The sequence below is a fragment of the Coregonus lavaretus genome, assembly GCF_964263955.1.
Source record: "Coregonus lavaretus genome assembly, chromosome: 13".
Classification (NCBI taxonomy): Eukaryota; Metazoa; Chordata; class Actinopteri; order Salmoniformes; family Salmonidae; genus Coregonus; species Coregonus lavaretus.
This window is the reverse complement of record NC_140000.1, coordinates 14,798,928-14,818,301: the sequence shown is the minus strand read 5'-3', so window position 1 is coordinate 14,818,301 and position 19,374 is coordinate 14,798,928. Positions and strand designations below refer to the sequence as shown.

Here is a 19,374-nt window from a genome sequence, read left to right as displayed (position 1 = left end):
GTTGATACACATGGGAAACTGTTGAACATGAAAAACCCAGCAACGTTGCAGTCCTTGACACAAACCGGTGCGCCTGGCACCTACTCCCATACCCCGTTCAAAGGCACTTGCATATTTTGTCTTGCTCATTCACCCTCTGAATGGCACACATACACAATCCATGTCTCAATTGTCTCAAGGCTTCAAGAATAATATTTAACCTGTCTCCTCCCCTTCATCTACACTGATTGAAGTGGATTTAACAAGTTACATCAATAAGGGATCATAGCTTTCACCTGGTCAGTCTATTTCATGGAAAGAGCAGGTGTTCCTAATGTTTTTTACACTCAGCGTAGTTTTGATGGATGTATTAATGTTTTGAGAAGGCAACAGAGTTTAGTGTCTTGGGAACTCGGTTTTGAAACATAATGTTCCAAAAAATGCTTGTACGCATTTGAGAAAAACTGTACCAGTCTTTGTTCAGTGTCTCATATAATCCAGTAGATGGCGATGTAGAATAGTTTTGAACCACTCAGGACATGGGCCTTACATCAACAAGAGAAAAGTATTTGCAGTATTTACATTTGAGGAGCCTATTAGACTTATTTTATTTAGAGATCCAGCATCTATTAGCATAATGTCATGTAACATTGGACACAGTCATAAAAGGTAACTCTTTTAATTTGAATTACAAACATAAACAACATCTATTCATTTGCCAAGAAACATCTCAATGTAGACTGTGACTCATTAAAAGCCAATTGGGGAGAAAACCCTCTTCAGGGACTGTGATTGCTTGTGTGAGTCTGACTGAAAAAGTAAGCAGGTATCTAACAAACTAAAATAACATGAATGTTGTTTTGGTGGCAAACACTCTCAATCAAGACTATATCATCCGCTTATACAAATAATTTTAACTTTCTTTACTATTTAAAAAACATTGCATTTATCATACAACAGATTCTACTGCATAGACCAGTGCACTTTTCTACATTCAACTAAAAAGCTCATATAGGAATAATCAAGATAAAGGGGTGTGAATAGTTATTGAAATTATAATAGTTTATGGCTACTGGTACCTATTTTCCAGTAATGTATATGCATGTAAGATTATTAGGGGACAGTATGGCAATTCAAAACACAAATCTACTGCATACTTTCCACACACAGGTGGAGCAACTAAAGATGAAAAACATTGCAATGAAATAATGAGTGAGTCGACACACAGCATCTTTTGGTTATCTGTTTAAATACAAAGAACATTGGGGAAAAATCGTGTCCTGCTTTGTCTGCCTGTGTGTGCTCGCTGGTGGCGAGTTACAGTGTGAGTATTGGGCGGAGCAGAAACAGGAGTGATGGGCGGTAGGTAGAACAGCAACACAGGTAAAAGCAGCACACCTCTGATCTCCAATGGCACAGTACCACCTCCCTCTTGGGAAGACAGCACCAAACTCTCTAAAAAACAACCTCCATTGGACAAAAAACAAGCCAACTCCACCCATCAATTTTTATCTCTTAATTGATGCAGAGACAGAAAGTCGATTTGATCTGCTGCCAGTTGGGCGTTTGGTTCCTAGCACTCACTAGCCCGAGCTGTGGACAGAAAGAAAGATGACTTAATATTTGAAATCATTTTTTACCAAGTCATGTGAGATAACACAGACAGACTGTTGGGCAGCCATAATGATCATGTCCTCCATGTCCCCAGACCACAGGCAAAACAGTGACAGCCATGGCTATAGTTCTGGACTGGACAAGAGTTTTTGGAGAGATTGAGAGCTTTTTGATGATAAGCACAATTAATATTAGCAGCACATATGCGCAGGGCAGTTCTGTTCAGCAGAGGGAAGGACGTGCCACTCCCAGCCTACATCAGCTGGTGAGCTATGAGGGAGCAAGCGATGAGTGTTAAATGAATTGTAATATTTGTAGCTACTTTTTAAGTAAATACCTGCAGTCAACTTGTGCAATACATTTGGAGATAAAGCAGATCGCGTTCGTTCTTCATTTAACATGTCATATTATTTTACATTATGAAGCTTACCGTAGTTCACCAGAACAGTTGAGCCAGTCACGTGTTTGTTTGCAAATAGCACAACAGGAGAAAGCGGGAGCAGGTGAGTCCAGCTGTTTATTTGGTTTAACTTGCTAGTTAGCTAAGTAAGTGGCTGAACTAACAAGGAGACGGGGCATCATATAGTTTTAGCTTTCTACTGTGTTTGAGAAGTCAAAGCGAGTTATCTATACAGCTGTCACTGCTATCTTGATTTCCTTGCATTTGTTCTCCTCTCTGTTCTCGGCAGCCTCAGTCTGCTCCTCCGCCCTCTTCTCCGAGCAGAGCAGGCAGACAGGCCGTTGCCCTAACGACTCCACACAGACACAGCGTGTACACATGCTGCTCCAGAGCACGCAGCAAAACTGAATTCATTTGCACAATTTATCTTGTTTGCTTGTCATGGAATTTCTATCTGCAACGTTCGAGAATGTTTTGCAACTGAACGTGGCACTGATAACATTACGATTAGCCAATATGCAGACATTTGATGGCACAGAGAGAAAGGAAAAGGGATAGAAAACAATTGATTGACTAAATTCCTCTTGCCACTGCACTATATCTGACTGGGTAAATAATTCCTCTTGCCACTGCACTATATCTGACTGGGTAAATTACTCCTCTTGCCACTGCACTATATCTGACTGGGTAAATTACTCCTCTTGCCACTGCACTATATCTGACTGGGTAAATTACTCCTCTTGCCACTGCACTATATCTGACTGGGTAAATTACTCCTCTTGCCACTGCACTATATCTGACTGGGTAAATAACTCCTCTTGCCACTGCACTATATCTGACTGGGTAAATTACTCCTCTTGCCACTGCACTATATCTGACTGGGTAAATTACTCCTCTTGCCACTGCACTATATCTGACTGGGTAAATTACTCCTCTTGCCACTGCACTATATCTGACTGGGTAAATAACTCCTCTTGCCACTGCACTATATCTGACTGGGTAAATCACTCCTCTTGCCACTGCACTATATCTGACTGGGTAAATAACTCCTCTTGCCACTGCACTATATCTGACTGGGTAAATCACTCCTCTTGCCACTGCACTATATCTGACTGGGTAAATTACTCCTCTTGCCACTGCACTATATCTGACTGGGTAAATTACTCCTCTTGCCACTGCACTATATCTGACTGGGTAAATTACTCCTCTTGCCACTGCACTATATCTGACTGGGTAAATTACTCCTCTTGCCACTGCACTATATCTGACTGGGTAAATAACTCCTCTTCCCACTGCACTATATCTGACTGGGTAAATTACTCCTCTTGCCACTGCACTATATCTGACTGGGTAAATTACTCCTCTTGCCACTGCACTATATCTGACTGGGTAAATTACTCCTCTTGCCACTGCACTATATCTGACTGGGTAAATTACTCCTCTTGCCACTGCACTATATCTGATTGGGTAAATTACTTCATTTTGAGTTAATGTGGACCCAGCGACTCAGACTTGAGCACTTGAAATAGGACTCGAGCACTGGGGCTAGGACTTCAGCCATAGGGACTTGCGACTCGACCATTGGTGACTCAGACTTGGACTCATAAGCGAGCATAGGGGACTTGGGACTCGATTCGGACTCAAGGTTTAGTGACTCGACCACATCACTGGGCGAAACAGTCATTAGCTCCCGTTCAATGTCATTAGACACCGTTCTACTTTTGGACACCAATGTGGCTGCGGCGTCTGTGGAACATTGATAACAATGGCAATGACGTGACTGAGTGACGGAGGTGCAACCCATACTACTTTGTCAATACCATGCAGCACCATCTGGTGATTGTGCTACTCTCTCTCTCTCTCTCTCTCTCTCTCTCTGCGCTTGTATGTGTCTGTTTGTTTTGTATGTAATGTGCAATATCTATGTAGACTGAATTAGGAATTTACATGGCCAGATAATTCTTATATATGTTTGTCATATTTCTGCTATTGGGAAGAGAATAGCATGTTATGCAGAAAAATATATTGGTAGGACAAGGATATGTATGTTTGTGCACATGGAAGTCAGTTATTTATGTTTACTATAGGTTAATGAGGCAATACAAATGTGATGTGATGAAAATGAAAGGGCATTTAGTTGACAGAAAATGGCCACTGTTTTCATCATTTTGACAATAACTAGACTAAATCATTATTCAAATGACAGAAATGTGACTTAATTATATTTTTGTCAAAATGACTAAGACTAGACTAAATCTAAAAAAGAGCGCCAAAATTAACACTAGGACAGAGAACCTGGCATGGAGGGAGTTAGTGAGTCATAGTGGAAAGAATCAGTCAGTCAGTGTTTGGGTCTCTGTGCCACCTGTGTGATAGCAGGACTGACATACAGAACAACCAATGCCTGCTGACAGTGTTATCTATGCCAAGGCCTGGCAGTAGGCAACTAACACTGAAACAGATGGAGAGCGTAATAACAAGATAATGCCTAAACCCACCCGTTGCTCCAACATGGCAGCATATTTCTAATCCTTTTTCCTGAAGAGGATATTTTGTAATGATCACTTAAACATGCCAGTCAGTTATATATGTTCATTATATTCCTAGCAAAGACTTATGCATCCAGATGGCTAGGAATCATCCAGTGTACAGTTTGGGCCAATCAGAGAGGAGATTGAGAGGTCAGGGGAACAGACCTTGATCGTTGAGTGGCTGGGCGTTGCTTCCTGACCTCCTCCTGCAGAAAGAAAACCAGCGTGTCAACTCACACTACATTCCATTATACATTACAACACCTAGCTACATAACACACACACACACCTAACGGAAACGTAGTTTCACACAAAGAGCGTGCCCTGATCTGGACTGAACTGAGCATGCACTGATCTGATAGATCATTTACCTTTTGTCCTGGTTGAACTTGCATCTGCAGTGTCCGCCTGTTATAAGAAGAATGGTCACAAGTCAATCTGTGTCCTATGTTAATGTGAGCATGTGTAAAATACATGCTATGACTGTGTCATCATATGTGTGTGTCTATGTGTATATGTGATGGAGTCTTACTGAAGAGGATGGTGATGCCGATCAGACACAGAACTGCTGCAAGGATCAACCCCCCAACACGTAGCCTGTGATAATCTGAACAGAGAGAGAGAGAGAGAGAGAGAGAGAGAGAGAGAGAGAGAGAGAGAGAGAGAGAGAGAGAGAGAGAGAGAGAGAGAGAGAGAGAGAGAGAGAGAGAGAGAGAGAGAGAGAGAGAGAGAGAGAGAGAGAGAGAGAGAGAGAGAGAGAGAGAGAGGAAAAAAGCCTGAATCATACACAGTAAGCCAGGAATTTTGAGAGTTGTTGTTGTTGAGCGTTCTAAAAATTTCAGAGACAAAGAAGTTCTAAAGACAAGTTCCAGAGACAAGACACAAGTAGACTATGAATGAGATGTATCTCTCTGCTCACCAAAGGTAAATGGATCCTCCTCCTCCACTGTAGGGGCAAAAACATGACAAAGGTCAGTTTATACAGCATCCAGACACCTTCAAAAATAATAGAAACATCTGGAACGCACCCAACCACAAATGGGCAAATAGCGAATGGCCTACTTTAATTTCCTAATCAATGGTTTATCTGGAGACCATACGATTGCATGTGAAAAGATTTAGAGTAATAAAACTATGGAACGCTATTATGGTGAACAATTGTCAGTTACATACTTTCTTTCTGCTCCTCTGCGAACACAACTGCTAACACAACTGCTCACAGAAGAGAAACAATGGTAAGCACACAGCATAATGCATAGACAACATGGCATCCCAACAATGTCCCAAAGAAGTCAGCTGCCCGCCCCTGTGACAAGTGCACTTGTAACTTTAGTGGTCTCTCAACTGCTTTGACCTGGAATAGCACTGGAGAAGGTCAATGAATATATCCTTCCTCTATTTAGTTCTAGATTGGTATAGTATTCACATCCATAACCATATGTCTTTCATAACATTACATAAACACATTTTCTCTCTCGCTCCAAACATACAGTAGTATCTACTGTGCTGAATACTGAGCAAGAGTTGTGAGTGAAGACTGGGCAAAACAAGATGAACAGAGATGGTAGCTTTGGGGAAAACCTAAGCAGGAAGTGGTGCTATTAATAGCTGTGTATGATTGGTCTTTAAGACCTGCCACTCACATGTCAATAAAAGCAAAGCAGAGATATTTGCCATCTTCAAACTCTCTTTCACCTGGGGAAGACAGAACATAAACAATTGAGTGAAACAAACTAATGGCATAATAATATGATCACATTATAATATTAGGCTCACTTTATATGAGAAAGTAGATGAGCATTATGACTGCAGTGCACCCTAGCAAATTGGCACTCATCCTCCATGCCCTTTTCACACCCACTTAAGCAAGAGCTCTGCTGCTCAAAATGGAAAAAAAATGGACCCGCTTGATTGTCTGAACAAGGCTCCACTTGTTAGAATTAAATTACCTTTGTCCCACAACCCATTTGATTTGATTAGACCTTTTCAAACCCGGGAAGCTAATGGCAGCTCATATAGTGCCCAAAACTGGCTCACACTGGTTCCAATGTCAACAGAGACCTGATACAACTTTTAGCCTTTCCCTGGAGTCCCATATTTGATTTAGATTTGTACAAAATGGCTTCTGAGCAGCAGCATAACCCATACGTTGCCAAGAGTCCTTTGCTTCATCTCATGCCAAACCTTCAAACCCAATTATGTTTCAGCTTTTCCTTGTATATATTTTGGGCTATAATGTCTTTATAATCATACAACTGTCAACTGCCATAGCGGAGTAGAAAATCCACAAGGACAAAATGCGGGACCATTGAGCATGGCTCCAGGGCCAAAAAGTAAAGTAACTAGACCCCAGTGATTTTCCATCACACCTTATGGATAAAAGACAAAGAGAGAAAATGCCCTTCCCCATCAGCAACCACACAATACACTCACCACAACCCCCCCACATAACAAACATGCTGGGGCTGGAGCAGTATTCCAGGGGTTTGGCCTTCTTTGATCACATTCTGCCTAACATGATGGTTCTGGAAGGGCTGGCTACTGATTTGGACAGGAATGGAGTCTCGAGGAGATTTGGTAGCTAAATCCCTTATGTCACAACTGTCTCACGCTCCCCTTTTGTTTCTGCTCATGATAAGGCTACATTTATTTTCCGTCATGGTGTGTGCCACCAGCCACATACTGAAGAAGCACCAGATAAACTAACGTTTTTTAAATCTTCAAGGATTCAGACTCCCTTCATTCTTCTCACCATACCCTATCCTGGTCCCAAGGTTTAAGAAGGTACACTACACTACTAGACCATGTGTGTTGTGGTTTTTCACTATGAGCTAAAAGTGGTTTAAGAGTGTACTAGGCCTACGCTTTGCCATTGCATAGCGAGTACTCAATGTTGCATTATGTGAGTACCATAAATTACTACGTTTTTGGTCACTTGTGTTTTCCTGCCATGGTAGTGACCAAAAAACCACGATAGTTGTTTTTTCATTGTACTACCATGGCAGGAAAATACCAAGTGACCAGAAACGTCAGTGACTCCGCTGTCCTGGCGTCGTGGGGGAGCTTGTTCCACCATTGGGGCGCCAGAGCAGCAAATAGCTTTGACTGGGCTGAGCGGGAACTGTGCTTCCGTAGAAGTAGGGGGGCTAGCAGGCCAGAGGTGGATGAACGTAGTGCCCTTGTTCTATAACAACACTACAGCTCCTATAACAACACTACAGCTCCTATAACAACACTACAGCTCCTATAATAACACTACAGCTTCTATAACAACACTACAGCTCCTATAACAACACTACAGCTCCTATAACAACACTACAGCACCTATAACAACACTACAGCGTTTATAACAACACTACAGCTTTTACAACAACGCTACAGCTCCTATAACAACACAACAGCGTTTATAACAACACAACAGCTCCTATAACATGACAGTGTTTATAACAACACTACAGCTCCTATAACAACACTACAGCTTCTATAACAACACTACAGCTCCTATAACAACACTACAGCATTTATAACAACACTACAGCTCCTATAACAACACTACAGCGTTTATAACAACACTACAGCTCCTATAACAACACTACAGCTCCTATAACAACACTACAGCTTTTACAACAACACACAGCTAAAACAGGGAGCCTCCCTCCATCTTATAGCAGTGTATGGCGTCTCATGCTACTTGGCATTTTCCCTAGTTTCTTTCCGAGCACACCCTCCCTCTCCCCAGCAACGTTGGTGAGGGAGAGGGAATGCAACAAGCGGGAACCCCTCCAAAAACCGGTCGTGGATGGTTTACGATTCAATTCAGGGAGAGAGAGAGAGAGAGAGACTCTCCCGGGGTTCTTTCTTTCCGCTTTTTCAAGTTGGGAATCATATTACAGAGTAACGTTAGCAAAGGGTGGAGGTGCGGCCGACCTTCTGAGATTCATGTAGCAATGTTTAGGGTTGTCGGTTGTCTCTTCAAGACAATGATAGGCAAGGCTGTGGATCGTGCTTAGCTGTACCCTCAGTTCCCCACCAGGCAGATTCACCCTGGTGACCAGGCCTGGTCATAATAGGATTAGTGTTCTAACATGGGTCACGCTGGCCTCCCTGCCACTGAATGCCTGAAGTAAAGGAAGAATCGGGTGTTTGTGTGGTAACAGTACGACTCGGTTCACCCCTCTCTCTTTGCCTTGCATTGTCCTCCTCCCCGCTCACTCATTCATTTAGTTACTCACTCAGTCACTCACTCAATCATTTATTAATACTTTCCAGCTTTATGATCAGATCCTACATTTTAGCCCACTTCACTCACTAACCTGCTCATTCACAATAGGTTGTCTAAACTTATGATGAGTACACACCCACACCAGTCCCGCCCTTATTCATTCACTACACTGCCCTTAATCACTCACTACACCTCCCTTATTCACTCACTTCACCTCCCTTATTCACTCACTACACCTCCCTTATTCACTCACTACACCTCCCTTATTCACTCACTATACCTCCCTTATTCACTCACTACACCTCCCTCATTCACTCACTACATCTCCCTTATTCACTCACTACACCTCCCTTATTCACTCACTACACCTCCTTTATTCACACACTACACCTCCCTTATTCACTCACTACACCTCCCTTATTCACACACTCACTCCCTTATTCACTCACTACACCGCCCTTATTCACTCACTACACCTCCCTTATTCACTCACTACACCTCCCTTATTCACACACTCACTCCCTTTCTCTCATTCACTCACTACACCTCCCTTATTCACACACTCACTCCCTTTCTCTCATTCACTCACGACACCTGTGCTTACTCCCTTATTCACTCACAACACCTCCCTTATTCACACACTCACTCCCTTTCTCTCATTCACTCACTACACCTCCCTTATTCACACACTCACTCCCTTTCTCTTTTCCTAACTCCCTGTCTTTCCCTCTGGCCTCACTCAGTCACAACTCCCCCATCCCTCTACAGCGGGTCCAGATCCCTCCATCTGCAGTATCATTAAGAAGTAACCCAGGAGCTCTAGTCCAGAATGCTGGCCAGTCTGTCACTTTGGTACAGTGCAGAACCCTGAATTCACACAGTTATTTCCGAGGAAGCCTAGAAGTCTAAAAGGCTGGATCTGAGGGCTTCAAAGAGCCTGTGGTCATTTTTCTTCAAATCACCCACAGGGATAAAAGGAGCTAATGATGCAGCTACTCATAGGCTGCTGGCCCTGCCTGAAAATGCCTTTCATTTATGAGGTAAATGCATTACCATGCTGTAGTTCTCACTGTAATGGTGGATCACTGGAAGCTTTAGAATGAGATTCTCCCTTTTGTAATGTGTGGTTTAATAACAAATAATTCAAAAGGTCATCCTAGGACTAGCTAAGTTTATTAGGAGTAAGAATAGTCACATACGGGGGAAATTATTTGTGTAAAGTTACTTGTAAAGGTACTTGTGAAATGGATCAAATTTATGATTTTTTTGTTTTCTTTGTGTTTGTGAAGTCTCTTCTATTAATCTGTTCTCCCTCTATTCACTCTGCCTACCAACATGAGGAGGACTGTCTCGATGAAATTCCCAACTATGACCCAGTCACTGCTCCACACTCGCAGGGGTTCTGTGTAAACACTATGTTTACAGTGAATATGTGTTTGCCTGTGTGTGTGGGTGAGTCTAGATGAGTACATCTGTTTGTGTGTGTGTGTCAGTGTGTATGTGTGTGTACAACTCCCAATATGACCCAGTCACCTCTCCACGCTCATACAGGTTCCCTCCCCCATAGAGAGTATCTGGGATATGGCCATGGCCCATAAAGGATGTGGTGGCTGAACACAGGAATCTAGCATGCAGCTAATTTAGGAACAAAACATGCCGCTGAGAATAGGCAGCCCCCTTTGAGGTATAATAAGAAGACACACACACTGGGAAACCATTCTAATGTGGTAAGGGACTGTGATAGAGCACTACACTATTGCATGTATGAATTCATATTACATCTGGAATAAAGAACATCTGATATTTAACATATTTCTTTCATGCTGTCAGAATTGTTGATTAAAAACGTTCTGGGTACATTCTTCCACGCTGTCTCACAACCACAACCGAACCAGACAGAAACGAGTACCAGACGTTTCAGTGAACATCTGAAGCTAGCTGGGTAAACTGTAGTAGATATTTGCTCATACAGAGTGCTGTTTTTCTGTCAGTCAGTCATAGATGGCTACCAGACAGAAACGAGTACCAGACGTTTCAGTGAACATTTGAAGCTAGCTGGGTAAACTGTAGTCGATATTTGCTCATACAGAGTGTTGTTTTTCTGTCAGTCAGCCATAAATGGCTATTGAAGCCACTTCCTTGTTGTTAGTGTTTGATGAAGAAGTAGCTGCTGGAGTAGAGCAGGGCAATGTGTTCCTCTGGCTGCTCAATGGAGAGGGGGAACGTGGCATACTATAACCATGACTCATCCCTCCTACCCACAGCCACAAGGTTAGCAATAGCAGCAACATCAGCTCCACTGTTTAAAGAAATAATGCTGCCTTCCCTTCAAGGGAAAGACCTTGGTGTTGCTTTGCTGTGCTTCTGAGGCAGGGAGCTCTTTAGATAAGCGTTTTATATATCTGAAGTAAAGATTGATGGTGTTGCTATGGTGAATATGTGACGAACCCTAATTATCTGAATCTGAGTCAAATGAGCCTTAAACTGAGGAAATATAGAACCATTGCTTGCCTATCATCTCTTGTGATATTGTAATGTCTCACAGAATAAATAAGCGTCACACTCCGTGATCACACTGAATCGCTCATTTTTAATGAGGCAGTCTCTATGAGGTCCTCACTTTTGAACGTTGCTCATCCGTATTTGAGGTGGAGACAAACATTGTGTATGATTAGAGGCGCCAGTAGGCGACCCACTGAAGGTAGTAGAATTCGTTTAGCTTTTGAATGTGAGATAACATTTATCTGTCAGTTTTAAGTCTGTCTGTCAGTAGCAATCACCTTAGCAACAGCATTGTGCTGGAGTAACCACAGTGAATAAAGATCTGTCCAGGATAACAGCTCTATCTGGCTTCTTATCAGCTGGGCTGTTTGCACTGTACAAGAACCACAGATCCCTGGTATCACAGTTCCGTAAGCATAGCCTACAGGAGACTGGGGACAGGCACATTTTGTATCAGCCCCTGCTTTAACTATGAGAATACTTTAAATAGAACAGTAATTTCATAATAACATGTCTGTCTACGAATCAATCATTCATACCATTTCAAAATGTCTATTAGCATACCCATTTCACACTACTGAGCCGAACATAACTGAGCCATGCTGTACTGTGTTGGCCTGGTTACGCATCACCATAGTTGCTGGAGCCATGCTGAAAAGGACAATGTGAAAATAAAATATCCAAGCCAGCATGGTAGCCTACGGTTTGAGTTGGCACAATAGTGTGTGAAGGGTACCACCAAGCTGTTGAATAGAAATGGTCATTCAAATGTGATTCCCCACACACAGCGGCATGTGCACTGAAGCATTTTCCATTACAGAAGGACAGCACACCAACTAGCCTACCAGTCCCAAACGTATTGTCTTGCGAATTTAATTTGATAAAATACTTAATATTCTGGTCCAGAAAAAAATTAATAATAATAAGCTAATGGGAGAAGATATGTAATGGTTATTATTGCATCATTAGGCCTGACCAGCCTCCACCCATCAAAGCACAGCTGGACCACAGCTGGATGATGAGCACAACAGACATTCACAATCTGGCTCTAGAAAAATGTATTGAATACAATAAAGGTTGGACCGCATGTTCCGTTGTTTTCCATGAGCGTTATGCCAGATAAAAGACTGAACGTCACGATTTAATTAGGTCCTCACAATTTTATAAGACTGACTGGACACAGTGCTAAACGGAACAGAAACGAGAAGAAAAGTTGCCGAAGGACAAAAATTTGCTTTAGGCCTATAGGTTAAGGACTTTTTCTTTGGATATTACAAACAACATCCAAAACACTGTTGTAGAACAGCGTGAGTAACAAGAACTGAATTCATAAAAGCAGGTTTACAAATACATCTACAAATACATCTGCGTGACGCGGAAACATTATTATTTATAATACTTGCACATGGCTCTGGCTCATATGCACTTGTTCTGTATGTCTCGCATAGGCCTATACTGTAGGCTACTAACTGAAACTACATTACATGCAGGTTAGGTCTTTGTTCTATAAACACAATTAATAGCCTAATAAAGATTGTACCCTTTGGAGTATTTTAGTTAGGCTACTCAACTTTTCCCCAAAACTGAGCAACTCTTGCCAGGAAAGAAAAGGATATGCCTATAAATGAAATAAAGTTATTTTAAGGTCTTACTAGGGATAGGCTACTACTACTGGAAAATATAGAGCTATAAATTTGTCTTGGTCAAAGATGCACAAAGCAAACATTTTAGAAATGACTTAGACAAGATTAACCTATTGTTGTCTTTAAGGATGATGTAATGAATAGAATAAATAACTGTTAACATACTCATACTTTTGATGAAACTACAGCTGAGCGTTCACTCGAACTCTAATTGTTAGAAAATGAAAACTTACCTCCGACACGCGTTAAAACCAAATGGAGATGTGTGTAGTGGGAAAAAAATCAGGAAATGTCGTACTCTTGAGTCAGACAGACGCCAACACCCTTTTTCACTGACGCTCAACAGGTTTGCTCAGTTTGAAAATAGGCTGAGTTTAAATTGAAGTTGCATGCGCTGGAGAGGAGGAGGATTTTATTATTTGTTTGTCATTGGTTGCTTTCAATGACCTGTTGTTGCTATAACAAATCGTTAGCCGATGTAAAAGCAGAGATGGCAGATACCAAATCGAACATTATCACATCAATGTATTCAAAATAGTTGTGTACAGTACCTGCTTAGGTTACATATTCTATCTAGAGAGCATGCACAGTGCACATCTCTGAATACAAACAGTTTAGCATATTGTTTACTTCTAACAATGGTGTTCAATTGTATTTATTTGGCTTTTCATTAATAAGAATTTACACAAACATTTGAAGGCAAATCGTTTTAGCTCAATACAACTCTGTTTGACCATAAAGCCTAGGGCCTAAAGCTAAATTAAATGTATTTCAGTTGTTCGATCATACATCTCACTATCACTGTAAAACACCTGAAAATAAACACATATCTTTGAGCCAATAAAGAAACAAAACAGTACATAGATGTATTGTGGTCCACCCACCCACCCTCCATCCGCTCTCATATCCATTCAGGTGTCATTATATTGTCATGGCCAGAGCCCTGCCCCATTCCCACCCCCAAATCTTCATTATCAGAACAACAGCAACCAGTTAGTCAGATTCCATCCTTTAGAAACGCTCAGAGTTCACTTGTGTCATCTTCGGATTTTCTTTAGTTGTTGAAGGAGAAAGAAAAGAGAGAATTAAGATTTTTTTAAATGACACCCAGTCCAATAGTACAATGTAACAATCATTTCGTGTACAGTATAAATTATTTGTGAAGCATTTATGTAGGCCTAGTTACGGGTTTATGAACACGTGGATATAACATAGGCTCTTACTTGTTCTTTCTAGTGCATTTGGGATCTGAAGAGAGAATAGTGAGATGTTACTACAAACACTGACAAAGTCTGGGTCCATCCTCTTGAGTTACATTCATAATGTAAGAACTTATTGGTAATTGGGCTTTGTGTACTTACTAAGTAGGACAAACAATCCACCTGCTACAAGCAAGCATGCAATGATCAGGCCTCCAATTCGTAGTCTCTCATAGTCTGGGAAATTCAACATTCAACAGCTCAGGATCACACAGGTAAAATGATTAATCCAATGTCAGAAGCATATTTCTGATGTGCTCTTGTCATGTCATATCCAATAAGAATATGGTCACTTACATACCACTATGTTCATTTTGTTTGGTGTTTTGTGGTGGTGATTTATCAGTTCCATTTGAATGAGTGTAGAGGAATGAGCTACTTACTGTAAACAAATGGATCTGCAGACGAGAGAGTGGGAGGGAAGGAAGAAAGGGAGAACAGAAAATGAACCTCAAGCAAATAAAACACATGTTGCTCAGACTGGCTGCACAGTGTGTGACTCTGGTTTAAATGACAGTGATCAAATCTGCTAACAATAGTTAGTTCTCATTCACAGTCACATTAAAACAAAAACCTAATGAAAAACAGATGAGTCTAACAAAAGGTATTGTCCAACCCATCAGACAACTAAAGCAGATTTGTCTTACTTGCTTCAGTTTCTGCGAAGAATGCACAGAGAACTAGGAGAGAAAAATAATAACATTTTAAAACATTTGTCATTTGGTGGATGGATGTAACTTTAGATGTAGTTTTGATCATGTTAAGGGTCAAGGTCAACTGTCATTTCTTGGGAGGACACACAAGGTCAATGTCAAGTGCATTAAAACAATCCTGCAACATTCTTCTAAGGCTAAGCAGAACTTGTCTGTTGTCTCACTGATTTGTAGTTCTCACTGTAGCTTACCATATTGCTGTCCATAAAATATTTTGCAGAATACATCTGTTGCATTACCCCAAACATCTTTATCATGAAAATGTCTGATTTACCTGCCAGCAAAACCAGAACTGAGAATTGGCCCATCTTGCACACAACCTGACTGGGAGAAAAAGGAGAAAAGTAATCTGTTATAACAGCATAACATCTCACATATCAGTAACCATTGGTCTCATTCCTAGAATTTAACACCATCTTGAATTAACCCTTGTTATTCCTATCTGACGGGCGATTATACTGTATGATTATACTCTTATGATCAATAATGAACTAATGTCATTAAATCCATTGTGTCTATGTTGCCCTCCTGCACAGTCCCATCCTTGTTCCCAAACACAGTGAGGATTAAGGGGCAGAATGTCCTTATGGTGTGAGACAGACACCGGGCCGCTGCAGGAGGGCTTTGTGGGTGTTTGGAGAGTAAACAGCTGAGGGAAGAAATGTGGGGCGGACGCCACAGGCCTCAGGACACCCTTGGCTCGACCTTGGTCACTCACTTGGGTTTACGCTGCAATGTTTTGGAAATATGGAAATACGACACCCATCTTCTTTATTCTGGTAAAAACTAGTTTGTTTTACAATGGACAATTTCACCATTTTGAAGACCAGGTCAATGCTAGTAATCCAACTGTTCCTATCAGAGTTTTTAGAAAAAGTTTTCTAGTTTTCTAATGCCCTCATACGCAGTAAGATGTGGTCGTAGATGGCTCTATCTCTCAACTCCAACTGACAATGATGGTAATTAGTCCTACATTGAAATACTATTATGTGTATAGTTCACATCAGATACAATATGGGTGTATAGACATTTTGACCTACAAATAGTGATTTGTCAAATTTTTTGGATCATTCATACACTGAAATATAACACATACATTTTAACATAGAGGAAAACAGAATATTTCCCATCTTATTGTATTATCATATTCCAATGTGCCCAGAATGACAGAATGACATTTTCCCTGTTGCAGACTAATAGTAGTGAAGGTCACCATGCTGATCAGCATGTCATAACTCAAGGTCAAGGTTACCTATCCATATATTTACTACCTGACAACTGCCTTTCGCAGGGAACACACCAACCTAGCTCAACCTACAGACAATATATTGACTTTACAAAGTTAATTTACATTGACCGTCCAAATATATACAAAGATCACCATTACATCCATACAATCTTCAGAATCTAATGGTGCTATAGCAACACCCCACCCTATGGATGTCTACATGATCATAACAACACAGATGGTTGCAAAAACAGGGCCTAGGAAAGCCAGTGAATCCCCTCCTCCCCCTCATTCTTACCTGAGAACGAGGTCTGTCTTGGCAAGGGGTCCGGGGATGTCTGCTGGGTATCTCAGGTCGTCCTGCTGACTTCACACACCTAGTATTTTCTCTTTCCTTTTATCTTGAGGAATAGCCCCTCCTTTTTGTTGTTACCTAAAACACACCACAGGACGATCGAGATCCCCGTATGCAGAACGTGTGTGGTGCATCCAGGTGCCCTGTTGTGCCCCAAACACAGGCCTGTGCCCTTCTGTTTAGGGTTAAAAACACTGGGTGGGACGAGGTACTGAGTTGCCATACCAAGACCTACTGAGCTCTCATATTGATCACTATTTCATTTAATCTCTATCAGTGGATTCGCTTTATGGTCAGTTATATTATACTTTGTGCATGCCCTACTGATAAGCAGAATGAATGCTAGAGAAGCATATGGTTTGAGCAGGAGAGAAATGTCACCCATCTGTGCATGTGATTTGGGGCATCCTTGAAATATTTGAATGCCTTACAATAAATCTCCATGATCACGCCACAGTGAGATAAATTAATCCAGGAAGCTTTCCTTCCAGTCCAGTAACCATCCTGTCAGCCAAGAACCTTTCAATGTCATTCTAAGAAGACATTCTAAGAGGACACAGAGAGACATTATATACAGTACAGAATTGTAGCTTTGGCTGAAATAAGAGTGATACCAGGCCAAGTATCACAATACCGAGCAGTATCGCGAAACCATGGTGGAAAAATATAAGTGGTCTAGCATCGTGTTCGCCCCTTCCCACCCGGACGCTTGTTCACATTTTCTAAACGTTCTCCAAAAACCTGTCACTGAGTTTCACACTTCTACTAAATACAAAACATTGAATTTAACTTCACACTGTTCAGTGTATAATAGAATACTGCATAGAATGGCTGATTTGCTAATATTCGCAAAGGCATACCTGTGATTTTGCTGGAGGAATGGGAGGAAGGAAGGAATGTATATGCATACTGATCTGCATGTCATTGTGTCCGTAACGGGAAAACACTGCATGAAACCTTCTTTACTCTTCAGTTAACACAGACACACACACTCTCTCTGTTTCCCTCACTCTCATAAACACACACACACCTCTCTCTCTCCACACAAACACACATACAGTGCATTCGTTAAGTATTCAGACCCCTTCACCTTTTCCACATTTTGTTACGTTACAGCCTTATCCTAAAACTGATTAAATTGCTTTTTTTCCTCGTCAATCTACACACAATACCCCATAATGACAAAGCAAAAACAGGTTTTTAAATTACTGAAATATCACATTTACATAAGTATTTAGACCCTTTCCTCAGTACTTGGTTGAAGCGCCTTTGGCAGCGATTACAGCCTCGAGTCTTCTTGGGTATGACACTACAAGCTTGGCACACCTGTATTTGGGGAGTTTCTCCCATTCTTCTCTACAGATCCTTTCAAGCTCTGTCAGGTTGGATGGGGAGCGTCGCTGCACAGCTATTTTCAGGTCTCTCCAGAGATGTTAGATCGGGTTCAAGTCCGGGCTCTGGCTGGGCCACTCAGGGACATTCAGAGACTTATCCCAAAGTCACTCCTGCGTTGTCTTGGCTGTGTGCTTAGGGTCGTTGTCCTGTTGGAAGGTGAACCTTCGCCCCAGTCTAAGGTCCTTAGCGCTCTGGAGAAGGTTATCATCAAAGATCTCTCTATACTTTGCTCCGTTCATCTTTCCCTCGATCCGGACTAGTCTCCCAGTCCCTTCCGCTGAAAAACATCCCCACAGCATGATGCTGCCACCACCATGCTTCACCATAGGGATGGTGCCAGATTTCCTCCAGACGTGACGCTTGGCATTCAGGCCAAAGAGTTCAATCTTGGTTTCATCAGACCAGAGAATCTTGTTTCTCATGGTCTGGGAGTCCTTTAGGTGCCTTTTAGCAAACTCCAAGCAGGCTATCATGTGCCTTTTCCTGAGGAGTGGCTTCCATCTGGCCACTCTACCATAAAGGCCTGATTGGTGGTGTGCTGCAGAGATGGTTGTCCTTCTGGAAGGTTCTCCCATTTCTACAGAGGAACTCTGGAGCTCTGTCAGAGTGACTATCGGGGTTCCCTTCTCCCCCGTTTGCTCAGTTTGGCCGGGTGGCCTGCTCTAGGAAGAGTGATGGTGGTTCCAAACTTCTTCCATTTAAGAATGAACACACTGCTCCCAAACGTAAGGCACCAAACAGAATTGAAGGAGCACCAGATTTATTTTTATTTTTGATATAGTTTAGGCTTACATTAGGCCTATATGAATCCTACCTTTTGAAGCACATACTGTATCATGAGTAGCAGACCCTTTTCCTTTCTTCCTGTGCCAATATAATTTGGCTAAACCTATTGTCAAGTGACCAGGTTGTTAGCTAGCTAGGTAACATTACTGAACGATGTTGTTTGTTATCAAACCAATAATTAGTGATCGGGGATTAGTTTAAAAAGGCCCACGACATGGTTTGTGAAATTATATAAAATACGCGCGAATGCCGATAGAAAAAGAAAAAAAACGTATCCGGTAATATGGGTCATGTTTTCTTAACCGTTCAGGCTAGAGACAAGCCGTTTTCTTTGCGGTAAAGCTGCCTGTCGCGAAGCAGTGCTCCATTTTCCCTCTCTGACACTCAGAGGCTGCATGACAGTGAATTTGCAAAGAATACTGGTCTGTGCTCTTGGTTATAACAGGCGATGAAATTATACAATGTATCAACATTGCTCGCTTCGTGCGCAGCTCCAATGTAACAAATGTACAAATCTAACAACAGTGGTCCTCTGTAGCTCAGCTGGTAGAGCACGGCGCTTGTAACGCCAAGATAGTGGGTTCGATCCCCGGGACCACCCATACACAAAAATGTATGCACGCATGACTGTTAGTCGCTTTGGATAAAAGCGTCTGCTAAATGGCATATTATATTATTATATTATAACAGAAACCTCATCAGGTTGTGGGTCTGCATCCCCGCTGCTGATTACAGCTGCCATGCGTG

At 41.8% G+C, this 19,374-nt stretch overlaps 2 protein-coding genes across 3 annotated transcripts; both read right to left on the bottom strand.

Moving 5' to 3' along the window:
• Positions 1-556: 556 nt before the first annotated feature.
• LOC311139562 (phospholemman-like) lies at positions 557-13,235 on the bottom strand. 2 transcript variants are annotated; one of them, XM_084174457.1, is made up of 8 exons: positions 13,125-13,235; positions 6,168-6,219; positions 5,698-5,736; positions 5,444-5,470; positions 5,057-5,131; positions 4,896-4,932; positions 4,690-4,730; positions 557-1,572 (listed from the first exon to the last, which is right to left on the bottom strand). In XM_084174457.1, exons 2-8 carry the CDS (start codon positions 6,199-6,201, stop codon positions 1,553-1,555), a joined length of 273 nt encoding a protein of 90 aa, XP_084030583.1. In that variant the 5' UTR covers positions 6,202-6,219; positions 13,125-13,235; the 3' UTR covers positions 557-1,552. The 2 variants fall into 2 exon arrangements, with proteins under 2 accessions (XP_084030583.1, XP_084030582.1); XM_084174456.1 differs by having other exon boundaries at positions 5,698-5,739; positions 13,125-13,211.
• A 628-nt stretch (positions 13,236-13,863) lies between these two features.
• On the bottom strand, positions 13,864-16,452 carry fxyd11 (FXYD domain containing ion transport regulator 11). Its single transcript, XM_084174557.1, has 7 exons — positions 16,390-16,452; positions 15,138-15,187; positions 14,798-14,830; positions 14,534-14,548; positions 14,253-14,327; positions 14,115-14,139; positions 13,864-13,943 (listed from the first exon to the last, which is right to left on the bottom strand). Exons 2-7 carry the CDS (start codon positions 15,169-15,171, stop codon positions 13,913-13,915), a joined length of 213 nt encoding a protein of 70 aa, XP_084030683.1. The 5' UTR covers positions 15,172-15,187; positions 16,390-16,452; the 3' UTR covers positions 13,864-13,912.
• Between the last annotated feature and the right edge of the window lie 2,922 nt (positions 16,453-19,374).

Coding starts and splice junctions, on each gene's coding strand:
- LOC311139562 (XM_084174456.1), bottom strand. CDS start 6,201: ATGGCAAATATCTCTGCTTTGCTTTTATTGACAT. Junction 4,731..4,895: donor AAGTTCAACCAGGACAAAAG/GTAAATGATCTA, acceptor TTCTTTCTGCAG/GAGGAGGTCAGGAAGCAACG. Junction 1,573..4,689: donor CCAGCCACTCAACGATCAAG/GTCTGTTCCCCT, acceptor TTCTGTCCACAG/CTCGGGCTAGTGAGTGCTAG.
- fxyd11 (XM_084174557.1), bottom strand. CDS start 15,171: ATGGGCCAATTCTCAGTTCTGGTTTTGCTGGCAG. Junction 14,831..15,137: donor AGTTCTGGTTTTGCTGGCAG/GTAAATCAGACA, acceptor TTTCTCTCCTAG/TTCTCTGTGCATTCTTCGCA. Junction 13,944..14,114: donor AAATGCACTAGAAAGAACAA/GTAAGAGCCTAT, acceptor CAACAACTAAAG/AAAATCCGAAGATGACACAA.